Raw genomic sequence first — 23,501 nt, 5'->3', positions numbered from 1 at the left:
TGACAGACAAAGTCTTCTGTTTCTCCACACTCTCCATCGGATCTACGTCTCACCAAACTGTGTGTCACAGACACCAGGAATCTTAAGTTTCAACTGCTCCTCCTTAACACTTAGTGTCGACCCCGTTATCACTCCTTTCATCGGCGCCCTTCTCCGGAGAGCAAAGCATGTCCCAATTCTTGTCCCTCATCGTGTAATCCGGATTACTCGCTCCCTCTGGGTGGAGGAAACACAATAAATCTACATGAGTCCACTCCTAGTTACCTTCACCAACTCAACAGTTCCCAACCTATCCTCCCCCACACTTTGACACCACATATGTTTCAGCCAAAATGAAATGATCCATTGGCTCTACAAATCTGACTCCCACTGGGCCAAAATCATCCTTATCATTCTCGGGACGAGGCCTGAATTCTCATTGAAGAAATATTTGATCATCATACAGTTCTCTTTTGCCCAAATTATAATCTATAACAAACAAAATGGACTGCGTTTTGTAGACTTTACCATTTGCCAAAGTAAAAAAAAAAGCGTTTAGAAGGACTGCCAGGGCGAATTGAGTTGTTGCACATCAAGGCAGGCCTTACCTTACGGAAAAATTCAAATAAATTATAGAACGAGCAAATAGGATCTCACTATCTCGTGCTTCACTCTGCCCACCTCCTTGTTCTAGGATTATTTTGATCCAATTGGAAACGACAGGCTCTATAATGGGTTAATTATACAAAAATATTTGCTCCAAATATGCAGTTACCCGTTATTTGAATCTGAACCGAGAAAGATGAACCCGGAAACATAACGCCTGAGCGGAGATTCCACATCCGGTTTTTAGCGGAAAAGGAAGCTAGTTTACGCGGAACCACAGCATGTGTACTTTTTTTTGTGACTAAGATTTTCGCTAAGTGTCCAGAATGATTTTCCAATGCCTCGATACGCAGCGTCGAACTCAAAGCATTCAGTTTACATTTTCGGAATAAGCTAACCAGTTACCCACCTGGAAGTACTTTGCCGTAGGACCAACTTTTTATTCTAAGTCCAAACTGTCGTATGGAAGGTTTAGGGGGACCTGCAAAATCAAGGTAGCTACAGTAATTGCTAACTAACGTTAGCTAGCTGAGCTACTCTATTTGATCTGAGCCACTAGTCTATGACAAACAATAGGCTACTCCATGAACAGATAATTCATGTATTTCAATCAATGCGCCCTTGCAAGTGGCATATTTGTCGTCAATATAGACTTAGTTAGCTAGCAAGATGATTTGGCTACTTGGTGGTACTCACTATTCGTTTATGTTGTGTGCCAAGTCTCATTGGATCTAACATTACTGCAGTGAGATGCAAGTTAGGATTGTCAGGTAGCCTGAGGCTAGTTTTATAAGCTGTGTGGGGGTAATTCAGAACACAAAGCACCCATTAGGTGGTGTGGTGTAATAAACATACATTTTTACATGCAGAAATAGGGAAGTAGAGTGGGTGGACTCCCTTGGTCGGTTGGTATAGGCCTAACGTTACACTTGGAATCACCACTATCTAATATTACAGAACGTATTTCGTCAGAATATTCCCATTTTCACTTTGATTTATAGGCTTAAGGAGATAGGCCTGGTCAGCTACTTGTAAATTACTAGGTCTAGCCAAACTATATTTAAGTTGACCCTGGGTGTCACCCAGATAGCTAGTTTAGTTGGTGTGAGATGGATGTAGATATAAAGCCAGAGGAGGAGGAGGTGGGGATATCCCCAGCTGTCATTTGGTCTGACGCTTTTGATGCAGGTTATTCATATGCCGAAAATGGATATGACACAGCAAAACAACGTCTTATTTGTAATCGGTTAGAAGATACAAAATCAAATGATAGCGAGATTAAAATGAATTCAACAAAAGTTGATGCTCCACTTCAAACAGCTGTAAATGTGGGTGGTAAAGGTGTTGTTCATGTTCACACAGAACAGGATAGCTCAAGCACCTCTGTAGGGAATTTAATCAAAGAGGAGCCATGTTTTTACATGTCACCCACTGATATTCAGATTGGAAAAGTATGTACCTTGTCTCAGTCTGTCCTGGTCAGCAACATTAAACAGGCAAATGTGATGTCCTTTGCAGAGAAAGTGGTGAAAAACTGCTACCCCTTGTGTAAAGAAATAGGTGTGGAATTTGATGTGAGATCCAAACTGGCATCCAAAACAAAACTTGATGCACAGTTACTGACTAATGGTGTAATGTATGAGGTTCATAAGTTTGCAAAAAATAAAAAAAGGAGGTATGTGTATACTGTCTATAATATTCTGAAATATAATTTTAATGTAGTTTTTCAAAATCAGAAACGCTGTCAAGATGCCTTACGTATTGCATCTAAACTGAAACGAATTGCCAAACGGAAATATGTCAAAAATAAAGACTTTTCAAAAAAAGTGTTTATAATACCGCTTGTGACTAGACAATACAAGGAAAAAGAAGCTACTCCACCTGCAAGATTCTCAAAAAGACAATTGGATTTGAAAAGGATACAAGAGGCAAATGATACAGAGGAGAAGATGAACTGTCAGAAGATGGTTAGCAAGACCGGTTTGAAAAATCTGGTCGCTGATGCAAGGACTGTATGGTCTCTGCATGATGAAGAGATCATCTCTATCGAAACAGCTGAAACGGTCAAGCTTGGCCAAGATGATGGACCCACTGACTTCTGCTTAAAGGAGTCTGATGTTCACTCTGGGGTCACAGAGCAAACCCCATGCCCAGAGAACTACCAAGTTGACATTTGCAGGAAAATGATCAATGAAATTGTTACGAGTAGTGAAATGCAACAGATGCGATGGATTTTTGTACCCTTTTCAAACTGTTTTGGTGTTGGGACTGGTTCGGAAAAGAAATTTGAACAAATCCTCGCTGAATACAGATCAGACATCCTACCACTGATAGTTGAGAAACATTGTGGCTTTAGTTCCACTGAAAAGACAATGATGTGCCTTGTAAGTCAGCTCTTCTGTGGCTTACATTTGATTGATGGCTTAGCTCACCAGGCAAAAACAACTCTTCTACTTTGGGAAAATATGATTTTAGGAGATAAAGAAGTAGGAGTCCATAGCTCCCCTGACATTTGGACAACAGAGTTGGAGTCTGGAACAGTGCGTTTGGTGAGTTCTGTGAGTGATGCTGTGCAAGAGCTTGGATGGGCAGAGGACGGTCAGCTTGTTCCGTTCGAAAGCTTTTTGACCAGCAAAAAAGAATTTGATGAAGTTCCTTTGTCTCTATCCATTGGACACAGAATTGATGGTCTGTTTCATAATTCTGCTGGAGTGTGTAGCATCCATGATGATTTGGTTGAGTTTACCAGTACGTACGGAGCTGAGAGTAGTTTGCTTGCTGCAGTTGTTGCTGATTTGGAGGTTCAACAGTTCAAGGCCGGATGCAGAGCTCTGGGTCTGGTTTCCAAGCTTATCATTGATCCTCTCTGGAGAGCCTTAACTTTGAAGGGAAACGTGTTGGAGATGGAAGAAAGATACCAAACCCTTGTTACCAAACTCAAGGAATGGCAGGAAGATGGGAGAGACCTTGTTAAAGGAAATGCATGCTTGTTTGATGACATTGAGGTACCCAAGAACCTTGTGTTTGACAGGCTTACCATGTGGACCGACACAGACTTTTTTGAGTTGACTGTTCAGATTGTTGAGTTGATCCTAGCCAGTTTTCTGAAGGTATGTTCTATGATGCTTCCAGTCGAACCAGAGCTCCTGTCAAAGAAAAATGATCGATTCAGGAAGGATTTGGCAATATTAGATCAATTGCAAAAAGCTAAGTCAAATGCAGTCAGTATTGCCATTGAAGGCATGGACATGTGCAAGAAGAATCACACTTGGGAATGGCTGTCCTTTTTGGATGAACCAAAAATAGTGTCAATGAGGAAAACATTCCAGACAGTGTAGGCAAAGGAAGAAGAAAAGCTCTCTGCCACACCTGCAGAAGAATGGAAATTGTAAAGGAATAGACATGAAAGACAGGATATGTCTTTTTATTTTATTTTTGTTTTTATCTATTTACTAATGAACCACAGTACAGAACCTTTTAATAGCATGGCATCTTTCAAAAAATGTAGATACAAGTAGATACAAGTATAATATAGTTACATTATATACCTATTTTGTTGTATACTGTATAGCCTAAATATGTTGAAACGTGGTGTCATTAAATGTTGAATGTCGAATAACGCTTATCCATTTGCTACCACATGTGAATGGTTCCACGTGCTTACCTGTTTTTATATTGTTTGAAATCCAATGTAGAGGTTTTTCACGAAGTGTGCTGTCAGGAACAGTGTAGAGGCAATAGTTGAATTTGCAGATTCCCTTGGCCTTCTATTCCCTTTTGATGCCTGGTCTTGTTTATGAAAAAAAGAACATGATCATTTTGAAAGGAGACCAGTCGTTTTTTTGTGTTATTAGCTGATTTCTGGACCATTTTTCCCCTCACTTTTTGTATGACCATTGAATTGCCTACTTGAATGGTCAACTTAAATATAAACAAGATGGAGAGCAAGGCTCTGAAAGTTGTCAACTTTTCCACTGTCAAATTGAGTCATGCTTTGTTTTTATTATTTTTAAATACATTTTTAAATCATATTTTCTTTATCCATTTTTGAGAGCCTGTTTTATCTCTATTTTTGTTGGAGATCAAGATGTTTTCATTAGGACAAATGCACACTGGACTGCAGTGCTTTTCTATCTGCTGCAGCATTCAACCTTGCACATTACTGTAGACTTCAGGAAGAACATGCTTTTAGATATAAACATCAAATAGTTAGCAAAAGGTGAGAGCTTCATTCACTTCGAAAACTTTTCACTGTTTCAGTTAAGTAGCTATTTAGTTTCTTCTGTTTTTTGTTTTGTTTACTATGACAATGCATTCTCTTTCTGCAGGCCGAGTTCCAGGTTTGTGATGTCCACCATGAGAGATTCTTATTTAAGTTGAACCAGTGACTGACTGTGTGTACCAGTGTTTCCTCTGGAAATGTTGTTAGCTGTGGGGGAAAAGTTAGCGGGGGTGGGGGGTCCCCCTTTTTTTGGGTGTTCTGGGGACCTCCCTGTAAAACTTAATATGTATAAGTACTCTGAACCCCTGTTCTGGTGACTTTTTAAAAGGAAAAAACTCAAAGGAGAGGGACAAAGAGGATCTACTTTCACATTTAAATGTTCTTACTCGTTTCATTGCAGAGAAGTCCCTCTCACAATTAACGGAAGACACTGGTATAGTCAGTGTGATTGCTGCTATCTGGCTTTTGCAGGGGTAGAGCTGCCCCCACTCATCAAACTGTGAGGCCAGCTTTGTCATTGCCGTCAGCTTGTCCAACCTCTGAAATACATGAAAAACTAAGATATGTACAACATTAAACAAGAAGATCTTCTTCTGTTGGCACTCCAAAAGGTCTCAGTTGCATTACAAATGGTCATTTTGTTCGATAATGTCCTTCTTTATATCCATAAAAACTCAGTTTAGCTGGCGCGCTTCAGTCAATAATCCACTCGGTTTCCCTCCTTCAAAATGCATACAAAATGAATCCCAAACGTTACCAATAAACTTATCCAAACAAGTCAATCAACGTTCATAATCAATCCTTAGGTACCCGAATACGCAAATAAACAAAATGTAAGACGGAGAATTGTTATTGTCTTTACCGGAGAAAGATAGCAAAGAACGCGCTCTTAGTCACACGCTTGGAAACACTACAGCCAAAATGGGAGCCACCTACAAAGACAAACATTTCTGGCTCATTTTTCCAGAAACCAGCCTGAAACTCTTTCTAAAGACTGTTGACATCTAGTGGAAGCCCTAGGAACTGCAATTATATGCATATCCTAGCTTCTGGGCCTGAGTAGCAGGCAGTTTACTTTGGGCACGCTTTTCATCCAGACGTCAAAATACCGCCCCCTATCCCAAAGAAGTTAATGGATTTGGCCTTTGAGTTGTCTCGCTGAAATTTTATTACTCTTTCAAATGACTGCTTGACTTGAACATGTTTAGTTGTTGGAAGTGTGCGCTTCGTTTTGTTATGCTTTTGTTCTAAGTAGGGGGGTGATGCACTTTCAAATGAGTAATTAGGTTTGTGGTATTGAAAGATTTCCCTTTCTCCCCTCCTCGGGAAATAATAGCAGCACAAACGTAGCATATGGCCTTTTTGTTATCTTCCTTTGAAACTTCAAAATAGATCCACACAGCTGACATTGTGGGCTTGGTTAGGAATGCTGTGTTGCATGTGTAGTGCTGTATTTTTCGTGGCGTCATTACGTCATCTATGTACGTTATATAGGTATACACGTCAGCTTTGACATCGGTTTTGCACATTTGTGTTAAACTAGACATCGAGCCGATGTTGGCATTTGTAGCTAATATCGGCCAATTCCGATATGCTTACCGATATACCGTGCATCCCTGGAAATAATAGAAAAGTGAAACATGTAATAATAGATACACAATGAGTAACGATAGCATGGTTATATACAAGGGGTACCAGTACCAAGTCGATGTGCAGGGATGTGAGGTTATTGAGGGTATATACTGTATGTACATATAACTAGGAATAAAGTGACCGATAGTAAACAGTAGCAGCAGCGTATGTGATGAGTAAAAAAAGTTCGTTCAGGTAGCTATTTGGTTAACTATTTAACTAACTATTTAGCTTATGGCTTGGGGGTAGAAGCTGTTCAGGGTCCTGTTGGTTTCAGAATTAGTGCATCAGTACCGCTTGCCGTGCGGTAGCAGAGAGAACAGTCTATGACTTGGGTGGTTGGAATCTTTCTCTGACACCACCTGGTATAGAGGTCCTGGTATGGAGCTCGGGCCTAGTGATGTACTGGGCCGTCTGCACCACCCTAGTGCCTTGCAGTGCCGTACCAAGCGGTGATGCAGCCAGTCATGCTGTTCTCAATGATCTGTCAAGACTGCATGTAGTATTTTTACCTCTACAGTGTAGAGTCAACCATGTGGTGATATGAAACATTCCATATTGTTCCTCTGATTTATGTATCACTGGTGGGGAGCCAGATTCTGGATCAAAATATATGCAAGTAATGCTGTGACTTGGGATTTGCTATCTTTTTACAATGATTAACACTGTCACTAGGCCGGGATGAAGTGGATATTCATATCCCCTCATGACTGGAGGTCAATGAGGTATTCATTTTATTTTATTAATTTGCTTGATCTAATAATTTCATACATGTATATTCACAGGTGATGCGTGTGCTTCTCTTTCAACTTGATGCATGCTATTTGAATCTGGGTGTACAACAGCTCTTTTCAGGGTCCAGTTTGTGATCCTCAAAAATGTATTAGTAGTGACTTTTTTGTTGAGTTTCACTTATTTTTTGTGCTGTCTACTAACTTTCCTGCCGGTTTGAATATTCATGAAACATTATGATAATCTTTGGCTCTGCTCCTTATGTTTATTCACAGATCCTCTGCTTGAAACAATTACGGGATGTGCAGTCTGATTCTGTTCTCAACTTGTTGATCTGCTCTGAGGATGTTGGACACCACTGTTACACCTTCAGCCATTTATTTTCTTCCTGTCAGTCGATGGGCTGATGACCTCAAGGCGCAGAAGGTGTTTTAAGGTTTGTCGTCAGACAAATTATTCAGAGACTGTTGTGAAAGACAAAGATCCAGTAATTTCTAATTATTTTTAATGTATGACAATAGTAGTTAAACACGACTCGAGAAATTATTGAATTACATATTCCGTGGCGGCAGTCAGCCTAGAGGTTTGAAATGTGGATCAGTTACTGAAGGGTGTCTAGTGTCATTTCCCAGCTGACCTCTGTGTACTAGTGTTGTGCCTTTTAGCTGGACACATATTCCCTAAAATGTTCCATGTGTGGTGTGCTGCGGCTGACCTGGTGCCTCTGCACGTGTGTTTTGGGGGGTTGGGAAAGGCTAAAGACAAAGTTCAATTTCTGGAAAAAATAACAAAGCTTTATCCTGTTGTATTTTAGGTATAGGAGGAGGTCTGGTCATCTAGTCTGGTGCAGTGGGGTGTTCCAGGTCCGCAACACTTGAGGAGAAAACGTCTTAATCATGATGGTAAGGTAAACTTGTGACTGTACGTGTCATATTCACTGTGTGGACCTCTACGAATCATTACTTAAATAGGAACAATATACTGTAGCTAGGGACAGTTAGCTGCTTGCACATACAATACATGTTAATACAACTTTCTACAAATTAGCTTGCCACTGTAAATGCTCAAAAACATGATGGTTCTTATCACACCGAAAGCGCACTTTATGATTAAATGATTTGTGTTGCTCCTTCCTTCACAGGCCCTCTGCTTGCCATACTAGAGGGACATGGTCTGTTTCCGTCCTCAACTTGCGGACCTGCCCTGAGGATGTTATACACCACTGTTGCACCTTCAGCCATGTTGATTTCCGACTGGTTGTCTTTGGACTACATTCCATGGGCTGACTGACCTGAACCTTTACCAGAACAGAAATACAATGTTCATCAGACTTTCCTCACATTGGACTACTCTCTGATTAGTTATGAGGTCACAGGAAATGGACTCATTACTCATAAATCATTGCAGCTCACTTGACTGCATCTGACGGTCGGTAGCAGAGCTCTCTGGTGTTTCACCATTTGAAATTAAACAACAAAAATGTAAATGACCATTGTTTTACACTTCCGACATATCGCAGCAGTAAGAATAGTATTCTACCCGACTCGTATAAACAACATCCTTAAGTGTTTCATTGATAAATGTAGCTTTGTAAGATTGTATTCCTTTTTTACTTGTAAAAAACCTGTAGACATGCATGATCCTGTAAATATTTTCAAGGAACATAAATCTCACTACTTGGTATTTTTATATGGGGATTGTGAAAAATATATTTGTAATGTACTTTTGTATGTTAATTGTAAATCAAAATAGTTTTCATTGGACTAGTCCATAAGATTTTAGTTAGGATTTGTTTGTGTTCACCAACTGTTCTTAATTATGCAACCTTTTTTGTCCAACTATCTCCACGTAATACAGCCATCTTTTCCATTCTTGGTTATCTGCCTCTGTAGCCTTTATCTAAACTTTCATTTTTTGTATTACTTTGTTATTTTTATTGCTACTGTCTTCACATGGAGATGTTAGTTATGGGTTGAGGATTCCAATTTGGCAACAGGTGCTTGGATAGTTGGGATTAAATAAGTATTGTTACTGTCACGTCCTGGCCAGTATAAGGTTAATTGTTTTTGTAGTTTGGTCAGGGCGTGGCAGAGGGTATTTGTTTTATGTGGTTAAGGGTGGTGTGTTTTTGTTAAAAGGGTGGTTGATTTAGTAATTCCGGGTTTTGGTTTATGTTTAAGTATTTCTATGTGGAGTCTAGTAAGTGTATGTCTATGTTTGGTTAATTGGGGTTGGGACTCTCAGTTGAAGGCAGGTGTTGTCTATCTGCCTTTGATTGAGAGTCCCATATAGTAGGGTGTGTTTGTGTTTGGTATTTGTGGGTGATTGTTCTGTGTTGAGCCTATGCTTACCAGACTGTTTGTAGTTGTTCGTTCGTTCTTTTTGTTTTGTTATTTTGTACGTTCATTTTGTTGAAGTTAATAAATTCTCAAGATGAGCATACACGTACCTGCTGCGTTTTGGTCCTCCCTAACCGACGACAACCGTGACAGTTACGGTAATACAAAATGTAAATATCGGTCCCACTTTAAACCAAGTACAAGTACTACATGCACAAATCATCTATAAGTGTTTGTCGTACTCTATGAAGGGTTACATACCCATTGCCACTGTAGAGTGAATTGCCAAATGTGACATAACTCAATATGTATGTTCACACACCATTTGTAGAGTATGACATATGGTTATAGACTATTTGTGAAGTATTTATGTAGTGTTTATGAAGCCTTTATGAATGCTATTTAATGCCTTTATGAGTTATACTCAAAATTATAAATACTAGTATTATTAATAGACTTATATTTGTTTGAGGTGTTAAGTGAGCTAGCAAGTGTATGATGGCATTTAGGTGTTATGGATAATAGCTCTGGAGGAGAGGTCGAGCCAAAACAAAGTAAACACTGTTGCCTCCAGTACGATAGGTGGCGATATTGCACTGTATCTTGACTGCAAAACAAAGAAGCAAATGTCCAATCTAAAGTATCATGGGTCATTCGCTGCATAGGTGGAATGTCTGAAAGTGGGCGTGTCAACAGAAGTGGGTGTATGGAAAGCGAATCAGCTAATTGGGCAGATTTGTTGCCACTCAACCATTTTGTGTGTGGGCTGCACGACAAGTAGATTGTTGAAAACCGTAGCATTTTAGCTAACCTTAATACCGTCATTCTCCCAACCTGCCACGTTAATTATCCAAACCTGCTACGCATTTTAGCTAAGCCTAACACCTTTCCTAACCTTAACCTTATTCTACTAACATGCCACGTTAATTATCCTAGCCTGCTACCTTCTTCTTTGGGATTTGGTTGGCGGATCGCATCCAACTTCGCAGTAAATCCTCGCAATCCCAAGTACTCCTCTTCCGCTGCCAGCACAACCAGTATTTTCTGTGACTTTCGATCCATTTCTGCAGTACAATTGACAACCATGGCTATAAATGCTAAAAAGCCAACCTTACTGAAGCACATATTCTTCCCATCACTCTTTCTCGGTCTCTGCCTACTCACAGGAATCCTCTCAGGATCCCTCACCCTGTACCCATCTTCCACTACCACTCTTCACTGCTTTGGCATACAACACTTTCTGTACTACTCTAGGCCATCATTGTAAATAAGAATTGGTTCTTAACTGACTTGCCTAGTTAAATAAAGGTTAAATACATAACCCTGGCAACCTCAATCTGCCTTTCTCTCACCGGACACCTCCGATCTCCAGCCCCATGGGTACCCCCACAACTAACATGCATAACTTGTCCCACCGATACCACACATTCCATCGTCTTATGCCCTCCTGCACAGTTTTCACATCTAGGCATCTCCCTCCTACACACTGCTGCAACATGCCCATAAACTTGACACCTAAAACACTGTAGTATTTTTGGGAAACAAAAACTCTCACGGGATTTTTATTTATTTCACCTTTATTTAACCAGGTAGGCAATTTGAGAACAAGTTCTCATTTACAATTGCGACCTGGCCAAGGTAAAAGCAAAGCAGTTCAACACATACAACAACACAGAGTTACACATGGAGTAAAACAAACATACAGTCAATAATACAGTAGCAAAATAAGTCTATATACAATGTGAGCAAATGAGGTGAGATAAGGGAGGAAAAGTAAATACAATACAGCAAGTAAAACACTGGAATGGTAGATTTGTAGTGGAAGAAAGTGCAAAGTTGAAATATAAATAATGGGGTGCAAAGGAGCAAAATAAATAAATACAGTAGGGGAAGAGGTAGTTGTTTGGGCTAACTTATAGATGGGCTATGTACAGGTGCAGTGATCTGTGAGCTGCTCTGACAGCTGGTGCTTAAAGCTAGTAAGGGAGATTTTTGTAGTTCGTCCCAGTCATTGGCAGCGGAGAACTGGAAGGAGAGACGGCCAAAGGAGGAATTGGCTTTGGGGGTGACCAGAGAGATATATCTGCTGGAGCACGTGCTACAGGTGGGTGCTGCTATGGTGGCCAGAGAGCTGAGATAAGGGGGGACTTTACCTAGCAGGGTCTTGTAGATGACCTGGAGCCAGGAGGCTATTTTGTAAATGACATCGCCGAAGTCGAGGATCGGTAGGATGGTCAGTTTTACGAGGGTATGTTTAGCAGCATGAGTGAAGGATGTTTTGTTGTGAAATAGGAAGCCAATTCTAGATTTAACTTTAGATTGGAGATGTTTGATGTGAGTCTGGAAGGAGAGCTTACAGTCTAACCAGACACCTAGGTATTTGTAGTTGTCCACATATTCTAAGTAAGAACCATCCAGAGTAGTGATGCTGGACGGGCAGGCAGGTGCGGGCAGCGATCGGTTGAAGAGCATGCATTTAGTTTTACTTGTATTTAAGAGCAGTTGGAGGCTACGGAAGGAGAGTTGTATGGCATTGAAGCTCGTCTGGAGGGTTGTTAACACAGTGTCCAAAGAAGGGCCAGAAGTATACAGAATGGTGTCGTCTGCGTAGAGGTAGATCAGAGGCTCACCAGCCGCAAGAGCGACATCATTGATGTATACAGAGAAAAGAGTTGGCCCAAGAATTGAACCCTGTGGCACCCCCATAGAGATTTCAGAGGCCCGGACAACAGGCCCTCCGATTTGACACATTGAACTCTATCAGAGAAGTAGTTGGTGAACCAGGCGAGGCAATCATTTGAGAAACCAAGGCTATTGAGTCTGCCGATGAGGATGTGGTGATTGACAGAGTCGAAAGCCTTGGCCAGGTCAATGAATATTGCAGCACAGTATTGTTTCTTATCGATGGCGGTTATGATATTGTTTAGGACCTTGAGCGTGGCTGAGGTGCACCCATGACCAGCTCTGAAACCAGATTGCATATCGGAGAAGGTGCGGTGGGATTCGAAATGGTCGGTAATTTGTTTGTTGACTTGGCTTTCGAAGACCTTAGAAAGGCAGGGTAGGATAGATATAGGTCTGTAGCAGTTTGGGTCAGGAGTGTCCTCTCCTTTGAAGAGGGGGACGACAGCAGCTGCTTTCCAATATTTTGGAATCTCAGACGACACAAAAGAGAGGTTGAACAGGCTAGTAATAGGGGTTGCAACAATTTCGGCAAATCATTTTAGAAAGAAAGGGTCCAGATTGTCTAGCCCGGCTGATTTGTAGAGGTCCAGATTTTGCAGCTCTTTCAGAACATCAGCTGACTGGATTTGGGAGAAGGAGAAATGGGGAAGGCTTGGGCGGGTAGCTGTGGGGGGTGCAGTGCTATTGACCGCGGTAGGGGTAGCCAGGTGGAAAGCATGGCCAGCCGTAGAAAAATGCTTATTGAAATTCTCAATTATAGTGGATTTATCGGAGGTGACAGAGTTCCCTATCAGCAGTGCAGTGGGCAGCTGGGAGGAGGTGTTCTTATTCTCCATGGGATAACTGACTCTTCCTACCCCGACCTTATCTGGCAAAGACTCAAAAGAAGCATGACAAACAAAGTCTTCTGTTTCCCCACACTCTCCACCGGATCTACATCTCACCTAACTGTATGTGTCACAGAAACCGGGAATCTTAAGTTTCAACTGCTCCTCCTTAACACTTAGTGTTGACCCTGTTATCACTCCTTTCATCGGCGCCCTGCTCCGGAGAGCAAAGCAAGTCCCAATTCTTGTCCCTAATTGCGTAATCCGGAGCACCCGCTTGCTCTGGCTGGAGGAAACAATAAATCTACATGAGTCCACTCCTAGTTACCTTCACCAACTCCACAGTTCCCAACCTATCCTCCCCCACAGCTTGACACCACATATGGATCAGCCAAAATGCAACGATCCATTGTCTCTACAAATCTCACTCCCACTGGGCCAGAATCACCCTTATCATCCTTGGGACGAGCCCCGAACTCGGCAGTCCTCGCCAGGTTCCATCTCTGAAATGCTTGGGCACGTATCCCTCTTTTTGCACTCGACACCAACCTTCCTCACCATACTGCTTCCCTCTACACTCAACTTCTTTGCAGCAGTCATCACTGCACCTGCCACAGTTAATTAATCTTCACTCTCGTCATGTTCAAATACCTCCTCAAGCTCTTCAAAAAGTTCTGAGATCCTCCATTTTATATTCACTCAAAACATATTCCTTTTTTCTCCTTTTTTTCTTGTCCACCATCATTTCCTTCACCAGATTTTCCAGAAGGCTTGTGCAATCCCCCACTCCATATTTATGCATAATATGTTCCACTTTTTTTCTTCTCCACCATTAGACTGCAGTTTCCCATACTGAACTAACTCTTCTTCTTTGGCAGCTGCTATGTTAGTTCTCTTAACCTGCTATGCAAATATTAAACTGACCCCCGATACACCCTACGGTCGATCTAAGCAATAATGGAGCGCTGATGTTACACCCATCGCTGTTAATTCCCCCTTCTTTTGAAACGCCGACTTTCAGACACACTCCTAGCACAGATTAAACAATGCGCCAGATATTTCACCAGATGTATACTTGTTTAGCATCCGGTTGGCATTTCCACTCACTACCAAAAAGAGTGATGAGAGGAAGCCCAGCAGCCGACAAGTGAGAGAATATGGACAGAGATTGATTTTGGCCTACATTCTGCAAATTTTCTCATTTATGGAATATTTGGTCTACATACAGTTTTCTGTTTCCCAAATTATAATCTGTAACAAACAGAGTGGACTGCGTTTTGTAGACTTTACCCTTTGCCGAAAAAAAGAAAGCGTTTAGAAGGACTGCGAGGGCGAATTTAGTTATTGCACACGCGCACATCAAGGTAGGCGTTCCCTAATGGAAAAATGCTAATAAATACTATAACGGTCCAATAGGATCTCACTATCTCGTGCTTGACTCTGCCCACCTCCTTGATTTTTCTAAGATTCATTTTCTCCCATTGGAAGCGACTGGCTCTATCTTGAGTTAGTTATCTTTGCTCAAAGTATGCGTTTACCCGTGACTTGAATATGGAGCAAGAAAGACGAACCCGGAATCATAACGCCTGAGCGGAGTTGCCACATCCGGTCGTCAGGTGCCACACAAGGTCGTCAGCTGGAAAAAAGTTGAAGGATCCATACTCCAACTGCAAGAAAATTGGCTTGGATTTCAATGTTGGGTCTGGATCCAATCAGAAACTAGATTTGCAGTTGCTGACTAAAGGTGTGATGGTTGAGGTTTCTGATTTTGCTAAAGAAGTTAATAGAGCTCAGCAGCATGTTGTCTGTGACATTCTGGAGTACAACTTTGATCTTGGTTTGCAAAAGCATCAAAGGTATGATTTTGCGACACGTACTATGCACAAATTAAGAGAATTGATGAGAAAACGAAAAACTGTTCTAGGAAAACCTGAATTGGTAATGGAGGTGTTTACCCTTCCTGATCCCAACACGATAAAAGGATCGAAATATGCCCTTTCAACTGCAAAGAATTATGACCGTGTGTCAGAAAATCTTGAACCTGCTGGCACATTTTTAATGGACAAATCTCATCTGGACATCGTATCCAGACTTACTCAGCATGTCAAGACAGACAACCTGTTAACTGAGAAAGATGTAACGCAGTGTGCTGGTGGAACGGCGTACAGCCTTGCAAGGGACCAAAACTGGCATCTAATGGCTTCTACAACGTCAAAAACAATGAAGGACCCTTATCCCCTCTGTAAGAAAATAGGATTACAACTTGATGTGAAATCCAATTTTGGGGCAAAAGAGAAACTTAATTTGGATTTATTGACCAAAGGTATAATGATTGAACTTGGTAATTTTGCCAAAGATGTTTGTGGAACTTACAAGCAAATTGTCATTGATGTCCTAGAGCACAATTTTGATCTTGATTTGCCTATTGAGAAAACCAAGCTGTCTACCTATATTATTACAAAGTTGAGACGAGTTGTTAAGAAAATGACATGCATGGCACATAGAAGGAAACCTCCATATTTAAAGGAAACATTCTCACTGGGGGTTGGCACAAGAATGAAACCTGCAGTGATTTCCAGTAAAATGCAGGTCATTAACTCAATTGACTCAAATGTGTGGAAATATCAAGGACTGAAAAAAGTAACAGAAAGAAGACGATTAGATTTGAGAAGGAAAAAGGGAGAAAGAGCCACTTGCAAAGTAAGAGAAATGAAGGCAGAGAAATGTCATAGAGGTAGACAAGTAGGCCTAGTTCCTCAGTCTGTGAAGAAACAGACCATTTCCAACGAGACTGAACTCACATTGTCAGCCGGAAAAACGAAGGTCCCGGTCAGCAAAATTAAAAAGGCAAATGTGATGCCCTTTGCAGAGAAAGTGGTGAAAAACTGCTACCCCTTGTGCAAAGAAGTAGGTGTGGAACTTGACGTGAAATCCAAACCACTATCCAAAACAAAACTTGACTCGCAGTTACTGACTAATGGTGTAATGTATGAGGTTCATAAGTTTGCAAAAAATACAAAAAAGGCTTATATGTATACTGTCTATGATATACTGGAATATAATTTTAATCTGGATTTGCAAAATCAGAAACGCTGTCAATTTGCCATACATATTTCATCTAAACTGAAACGAATGGCTAAACGGAAATATGTCACAAATGAAGACTTTTCAAAAGAAGTGTTTATAATACCTCTTGTGACTAGACAATACAAGAAAAAAGAAGCTACTCCACCTGCAAGATTGTCAAAAAGACAATTGGATTTGAAAGGGACACAAGAGGCAAATGATACAGAGGAGAAGATGAACTGTCAGGAGATGGTTAGCAAGACCGGTTTGAAAAATCTGGTCCCTGATGCAAGGACTGTATGGTCTCTGCATGCTGAAAAGATCATCTCTATCGAAACAGATGAAACTGTCAAGCTTGGCCAAGATAATGGACCAACTGACTTTTGCTTAAAGGAGTCTGATGTTCACTCTGGGGTCACAGAGCAAACCCCATGGCCAGAGAACTACCAAGTTGACATTTGCAGGAAAATGATCAATGAAATTGTTACGAGTAGTGAAATGCAACAGATGAGATGGATTTATGTACCCTTTTCAAACTGTTTTGGTGTTGGGACTGGTTCGGAAAAGAAATTTGAACAAATCCTCGCTGAATACAGATCAGACATCCTACCACTGATAGTTGAGAAACATTGTGGCTTTAGTTCCACTGAAAAGACAATGATGTGCCTTGTAAGTCAGCTCTTCTGTGGCTTACATTTGATTGATGGCTTAGCTCACCAGGCAAAAACAACTCTTCTGCTTTGGGAAAATATGATTTTAGGAGATAAAGAAGTAGGAGTCCATAGCTCCCCTAACATTGGGTCAACAGAGTTGGAGTCTGGAACAGTGCGTTTGGTGAGTTCTGTGAGTGATGCTGTGCAAGAGCTTGGATGGGCAGAGGACGGTCAGCTTGTTCCGTTCGAAAGCTTTTTGACCAGCAAAAAAGAATTTGATGAAGTTCCTTTGTCTCTATCCATTGGACACAGAATTGATGGTCTGTTTCATAATTCTGCTGGAGTGTGTAGCATCCATGATGATTTGGTTGAGTTTACCAGTACGTACGGAGCTGAGAGTAGTTTGCTTGCTGCAGTTGTTGCTGATTTGGAGGTTCAACAGTTCAAGGCCGGATGCAGAGCTCTGGGTCTGGTTTCCAAGCTTATCATTGATCCTCTCTGGAGAGCCTTAACTTTGAAGGGAAACGTGTTGGAGATGGAAGAAAGATACCAAACCCTTGTTACCAAACTCAAGGAATGGCAGGAAGATGGGAGAGACCTTGTTAAAGGAAATGCATGCTTGTTTGATGACATTGAGGTACCCAAGAACCTTGTGTTTGACAGGCTTACCATGTGGACCGACACAGACTTTTTTGAGTTGACTGTTCAGATTGTTGAGTTGATCCTAGCCAGTTTTCTGAAGGTATGTTCTATGATGCTTCCAGTCGAACCAGAGCTCCTGTCAAAGAAAAATGATCGATTCAGGAAGGATTTGGCAATATTAGATCAATTGCAAAAAGCTAAGTCAAATGCAGTCAGTATTGCCATTGAAGGCATGGACATGTGCAAGAAGAATCACACTTGGGAATGGCTGTCCTTTTTGGATGAACCAAAAATAGTGTCAATGAGGAAAACATTCCAGACAGTGTAGGCAAAGGAAGAAGAAAAGCTCTCTGCCACACCTGCAGAAGAATGGAAATGGTAAAGGAATAGACATGACAGACAGAGTGAATGAGTCTTTTATTTGTTTATTTATTTAGTAATGGACCACAGTAGGACTATACAGGACAGAACCTTTTTATAACAGGTTTAACTTTGCCCCTGTCTCCTGGTGATGACATTGCCTATACAGCTCTTTCAAAAAAATTGAATGAACGTGCTTTTCTTTCTAGCACCTTAGCTTTTGTGTTCAGACTGGTGAAAGATAAACAGCAATGCAACCTCAGACAATAAATAGATGCAAGTATAATATAGTTACACTATATACCTATTTTGTGATATATTGTATAGCCTAATGATGTTCAAACGCGGTGTCAGTAAATGTTGAATAACGCTTATCCATTTGGTACCACCTGTAGTTGGGAATGTGAATGGTTTCACGAGCTTACCTGTTTTTATATTGTTTAAAATCCAATTCAGAGTTTTTTTCCGAAGTGTGCTGTCAGGAAAAGTGTAGAGGCTTAGGCTCAATAGTTGAATTTGCATATTTCCTTGGCCTTCTTTTGATACCTGGTCTTGTCTTTGAAAAGACTAATTGAATGAAAAAAATAATAATTTTTGAAAGGAGACCAGTCGTTATTTTTGTGTTATTATTTTATTTCTGGACCATTTTCCCCTCACTTTTTGTATGACCATTGAATTGCCTACTTGAATGGTCAACTTGAATAGAAACGAGATGGAGAGCAAGGCTCTGAAAGTTGTCAACTTTTCCACTGTCAAAATGAATCATGCTTTATTTTTTTAAATACCTTTTTTTAAATAATATTTTGGTAATCCATTTTTGAGAGCCTGTTTTATCTCTATATTTTTGTTGGACATCAAGATGTTTTCATTAGGACAAATGCACACTGGACTGCAGTGCTTTTCTATCCGCTGCAGCATTCAACCTTGCACATTACTGTAGACTTCGGGAAGAACATGCTTTTAGATATAAACATCAAATAATTAGCAATAGGTGAGAGCTTCATTCACTTTGAAAACTATTCACTATTACATTTAAGTAGCTATTTCGTTTATTCAATTGTTCTTTTTTTACCATGACAATGCATTCTGTCTTTCTGCAGGCCAAGTTCCAGGTTTGTGATGTCCACCATGAGAGATTCTCATTAAAGTTGAACCAGTGACTGTGAGTACTGTATATTATTTATTTTATTTTATTTCACCATTATTTAACCAGGTAGGCAAGTTGAGAACAAGTTCTCATTTACAAGTGCGAACTGGCCAAGATAAAGCAAAGCAGTTCGACAACATACAACAACACAGAGTTACACATGGAGTAAAACAAACATACAGTCAATAATACAGTAGAAAATACGTCTATATACAATGTGAGCAAATGAGGTGAGATAAGGGAGGTAAAGGCAAAAAAAGGCCATGGTGGTAAAGTAAATACAATATAGCAAGTAAAACACTGGAATGGTAGATTTGTAGTAGAAGAAAGTGCAAAGTAGAAATAGAAATAATGGGGTGCAATGGAGCAAAATAAATAAATAAATAAATACAGTAGGGGAAGAGGTAGTTGTTTGGGCTAAATTATAGATGGGCTATTTACAGGTGCAGTGATCTGTGAGCTGCTCTGACAGCTGGTGCTTAAAGCTAGTGAGGGAGATAAGTGTTTCCAGTTTCAGAGATTTTTGTAGTTCGTTCCAGTCATTGGCAGCAGAGAACTGGAAGGAGAGACGGCCAAAGGAGGAATTGGCTTTGGGGGTGACCAGAGAGATATATCTGCTGGAGCGCGTGCTACAGGTGGGTGCTGCTATGGTGACCAGTGAGCGGAGATAAGTGGGGACTTTACCTAGCAGAGTCTTGTAGATGACCTGGAGCCAGTGGGTTTTGCGACGATTATGAAGCGAGGGCCAGCCAACAAGAGCGTACAGGTCGCAGTGGTGGGTAGTATATGGGGCTTTGGTGACAAAACGGATGGCACTGTGATAGACTGCATCCAGTTTGTTGAGTAGGGTATTGGAGGCTATTTTTTAAATTACATCGCCGAAGTCGAGGATCGGTAGGATGGTCCGTTTTACGAGGGTATGTTTGGCAGCATGAGTGAAGGATGCTTTGTTGCGAAATAGGAAGCCAATTCTAAATTTAACTTTGGATTGGAGATGTTTGATGTGAGTCTGGAAGGAGAGTTTACAGTCTAACCAGACTCCACATATTCTAAGTCAGAACCGTCCAGAGTAGTGATGCTAGACAGGCGGGCAGGTGCAGGCAGCGATCGGTTGAAGAGCATGCATTTAGTTTTACTTGTATTTAGGAGCAGTTGGAGGCCACGGAAGGAGAGTTGTATGGCATTGAATCTCGTCTGGAGGGTTGTTAACACAGTGTCCAAAGAAGGGCCAGAAGTATACAGAATGGTGTCGTCTGCGTAGAGGTGTATCAGGGAATTACCAGCAGCGAGAGCAACATCATTGATGTATACAGAGAAAAGAGTCGGCCCGACAATTGAACCCTGTGGCACCCCCATAGAGACTGCCAGAGGTCCGGACAACAGGCCCTCGGATTTGACACACTGAACTCTATCAGAGAAGTAGTTGGTGAACCAGGCGATGCAATCGTTTGAGAAACCAAGGCTATTGAGTCTGCCGATGAGGATGTGGTGATTGACAGAGTCGAAAGCTTTGGCCAGGTCAATGAATACGGCAGCACAGTATTGTTTCTTATCAATGGCGGTTACGATATCGTTTAGGACCTTGAGCGTGGCTGAGGTGCACCCATGACCAGCTCTGAAACCAGATTGCATAGCGGAGAAGGCGCGGTGGGATTCGAAATGGTCGGTAATCTGTTTGTTGACTTGGCTTTCGAAGACCTTAGAAAGGCAGGGTAGGATGGATATAGGTCTGTAGCAATTTGGGTCAAGAGTGTCCCCTCCTTTGAAGAGGGGGATGACAGCAGCTGCTTTCCAATCTATGGGAATCTCAGACGACACGAAAGAGAGGTTGAACAGGCTAGTAATAGGGGTTGCAATAATTTCGGCAGATAATTTAAGAAAGAAAGGGTCCAGATTGTCTAGCCCGGCTGATTTGTAGGGGTCCAGATTTTGCAGCTCTTTCAGAACATCAGCTGAATGGATTTGGGAGAAGGAGAAATGGGGAAGGCTTGGGCGAGTAGCTGTGGGGGGTGCAGTGCTGTTGACTGCAGTAGGGGTAGCCAGGCGGAAAGCATGGCCAGCCGAAGAAAAATGCTTATTGAAATTCTCAATTATAGTGGGTTTATCGGTGGTGGTTACAGAGTTTCCTATCCTCAGTGCAGTGGGCAGTTGGGAGGAGGTGTTCTTATTCTCCATGGACTTTACAATGTCCCAGAACATTTTTGAATTTGTGTTGCAGGAAGCAAATTTCTGCTTGAAAAAGCTAGCCTTGGCTTTTCTAACTGCCTGTGTATATTGGTTTCTAACTTCCCTGAAAAGTTGCATATCACGGGGGCTGTTCGATGCTAATGCAGAACGCCACAGGATGTTTTTGTGTTGGTTAAGGGCAGTCAGGTCTGGGGAGAACCAAGGGCTATATCTGTTCCTGGTTCTACATTTTTTGAATGGGGCATACTTATTTAAGATGGTGAGGAAGGCATTTTTAAAGAATAACCAGGCATCCTCTACTGACGGGATGAGGTCAATATCCTTCCAGGATACCAGGGCCAGATCGATTAGAAAGGCATGCTCGCTGAAATGTTTCAGGGAGCGTTTGACAGTGATGAGTGGAGGTCGTTTGACCGCTGACCCATTACGGATGCAGGCAATGAGGCAGTGATCGCTGAGATCTTGGTTGAAAACAGCAGAGGTGTATTTAAAGTGCAAGTTGGTTAGGATGATATCTATGAGGGTGCCAGTGTTTACGGCTTTGGGGTGGTACCTGGTGGGTTCATTAATAATTTGTGTGAGATTGAGGGCATCAAGCTTTGATTGTAGGATGGCTGGGGTATATAAGACCTCTATATATTACAGGTCTTCTCGAATCCTGAAATTTTGATCCAAACCGAATTGAATCTGTGAAATTCCCATCTGACACCGGACAGGACCCGCAATTTGTTTGTGTGAAAATCAAAACCCGATCCGATTCAGGTCCTATAGCAACATATTGCTCATCCCAAATCTCCAGTAGAAATGTCATACATTAGTCTACCTGAACACTTCTCTCTTGCGCAAATACAGAAACAGTGAGCTGAAACAATGTTGCATGTTCCCTATAGCGAGTACTTAAGCCAGACAGAGCGAGAGGCAGACAAGCGGAGGAGAGAGATTAATGCTATTGACTGAACCAAATGCCATGCATTCATCCTCAAATATAATTTAGGATCTTTTCAGTATTTAATATATTTTCAGACAGATCAGAGGTCTGTAGCCAACGAGTGTGATCTGACCCGGGATCCGAGGGTCAACTACACAATAACGGGTCGGATCCCAGGTAATTGGTTAGGGTATATCCGTGAAGACCTCTGCTGTGCATCCTGCCTCTTTTGGACAAAGCACCCCTTTTCAGATCTGTCTGAAGGTGATGGCCCTTACAAGTCTCCTATGGCAACATAAGCAATGGAGTAATGTCCATAGCTTAGGGCATTATGTCCCTAGCTTTTTGGTTAAGAAAGTTTTTATTAATATTACATTGCTTCTTTGAAAATAAAAGGGTAGGCTTTGTTTCATTAATAGGCTTTGTTTCAAAAATACTGGAATATCTTAGACTGTGGCTTTAGCTTTAACCCTATAGTAAGATAAAATCTTATGAAACTCATTTTGTCCTTTTGTCCTCTAACATAGCGTGCTGAGATGGCTCCTGTGTTCGTTTGTAGGCTTTCTTAGTTGTTCTCTTACAGTTAATACAAGTAACATTTTGATGGCGTTTTAATAAGTTTGCTGTTTGCTATATACAAGGGGTACCAGTATTGAGTAGATGTGCAGGAGTATGAGGTAATGGAGGTATATACTGTATGTAATTTTTATTTATTTATTTAACCTTTATTTAACTTGGCAAGTCAGTCAAGAACAAATTCTTATTTACAATGACGACACTGGGCCAATTGTGCGCCGCCCTATGGGACTCCCAATCACGGCGGTTGTGATACAGCCTGGAATCGAACCAGGGTCTGTAATGACATAATGGGTCCTGTTGGTTCCAGAATTAGTGCATCAGTATCGCTTGCCGCGCGGTAGCGGAGAGAACAGTGTATGCCTTGGGTGGCGAGAGTCTTTGACCATTTTTAGGGCCTTTCTTTTACACAGCCTGGTACAGAGGTCCTGGTAGGGAGCTTGGCCCCAGTGATGAACTGGGCCGCCTGCACTACCCTAGCGTTTTGCGGTCGGATGCCAAGCAGTCCCATACCAAGCGGTGATGCAGCCAGTCAAGATGTTCTCAATGGTGCAGCTGTATAACTTTTTTAGGATCTGAGGTCCTATGCCAAATCTTTTCAGCCTCCTGAGTGGGAAGAAGTGTTGTAGTACCCTCTTCACGACTGTGTTGGTGTGTTTGAACCATGATAAATCCTTAGTGATGTGGACGCCGAGGAACTTGAAGCTCTCGACCTGCTCAACTACAGCCCTGTCGATGTGAATGGGGGTGTGCTCGGCCCTCCATTTCCTGGAGGCCATGATCATCTACTTTGTCTTGCCGATGTTGAGGTAGAGGTTGTTGTCCTGGCACCACACTGCCAGGTCTCCTCCCTATAGGCTGTCTCATCGTCCCCGATGAGGCTTACCACCTCTGTGTCGTCGGCAAACTTAATGATGGTG

The 23,501-nt window shown here is 41.6% G+C and overlaps 1 protein-coding gene and 1 long non-coding RNA gene across 5 annotated transcripts in view; both read left to right on the top strand.

Moving 5' to 3' along the window:
- Positions 1-761: 761 nt before the first annotated feature.
- LOC115167564 (uncharacterized) overlaps positions 762-23,501 on the top strand; it is a 34,868-nt gene continuing 12,128 nt past the window's right edge. For 3 of the 4 annotated variants that reach the window (XR_003870509.1, XR_003870507.1, XR_003870506.1), the window contains exons 1-2: positions 16,874-18,734; positions 18,844-18,905. This is a non-coding gene — a long non-coding RNA (uncharacterized LOC115167564). Of the gene's footprint in view, positions 1,080-16,873; positions 18,735-18,843; positions 18,906-23,501 lie in introns of those variants that run through there. The other variant, XR_003870508.1, reaches the window with a different exon arrangement.
- Positions 1,074-9,042, top strand: LOC115167560 (uncharacterized). Its single transcript, XM_029722125.1, has 4 exons — positions 1,074-4,804; positions 7,447-7,607; positions 7,986-8,073; positions 8,313-9,042. The coding sequence occupies exon 1, from the start codon at positions 1,695-1,697 to the stop codon at positions 3,921-3,923; it is 2,229 nt and encodes a 742-aa protein (XP_029577985.1). The 5' UTR covers positions 1,074-1,694; the 3' UTR covers positions 3,924-4,804; positions 7,447-7,607; positions 7,986-8,073; positions 8,313-9,042.

Source organism: Salmo trutta, chromosome 29 (genome assembly GCF_901001165.1).
Source record: "Salmo trutta chromosome 29, fSalTru1.1, whole genome shotgun sequence".
Taxonomy (NCBI): Eukaryota; Metazoa; Chordata; class Actinopteri; order Salmoniformes; family Salmonidae; genus Salmo; species Salmo trutta.
The sequence above is the reverse complement of the archived record's forward strand: the minus strand, read 5'-3'. Positions and strand labels throughout refer to the sequence as shown.

Excerpts from the sequence above, each read along its gene's own strand:
- LOC115167560 (XM_029722125.1), top strand. The coding sequence starts at position 1,695 with ATGGATGTAGATATAAAGCCAGAGGAGGAGGAGGTGGGGATATCCCCA.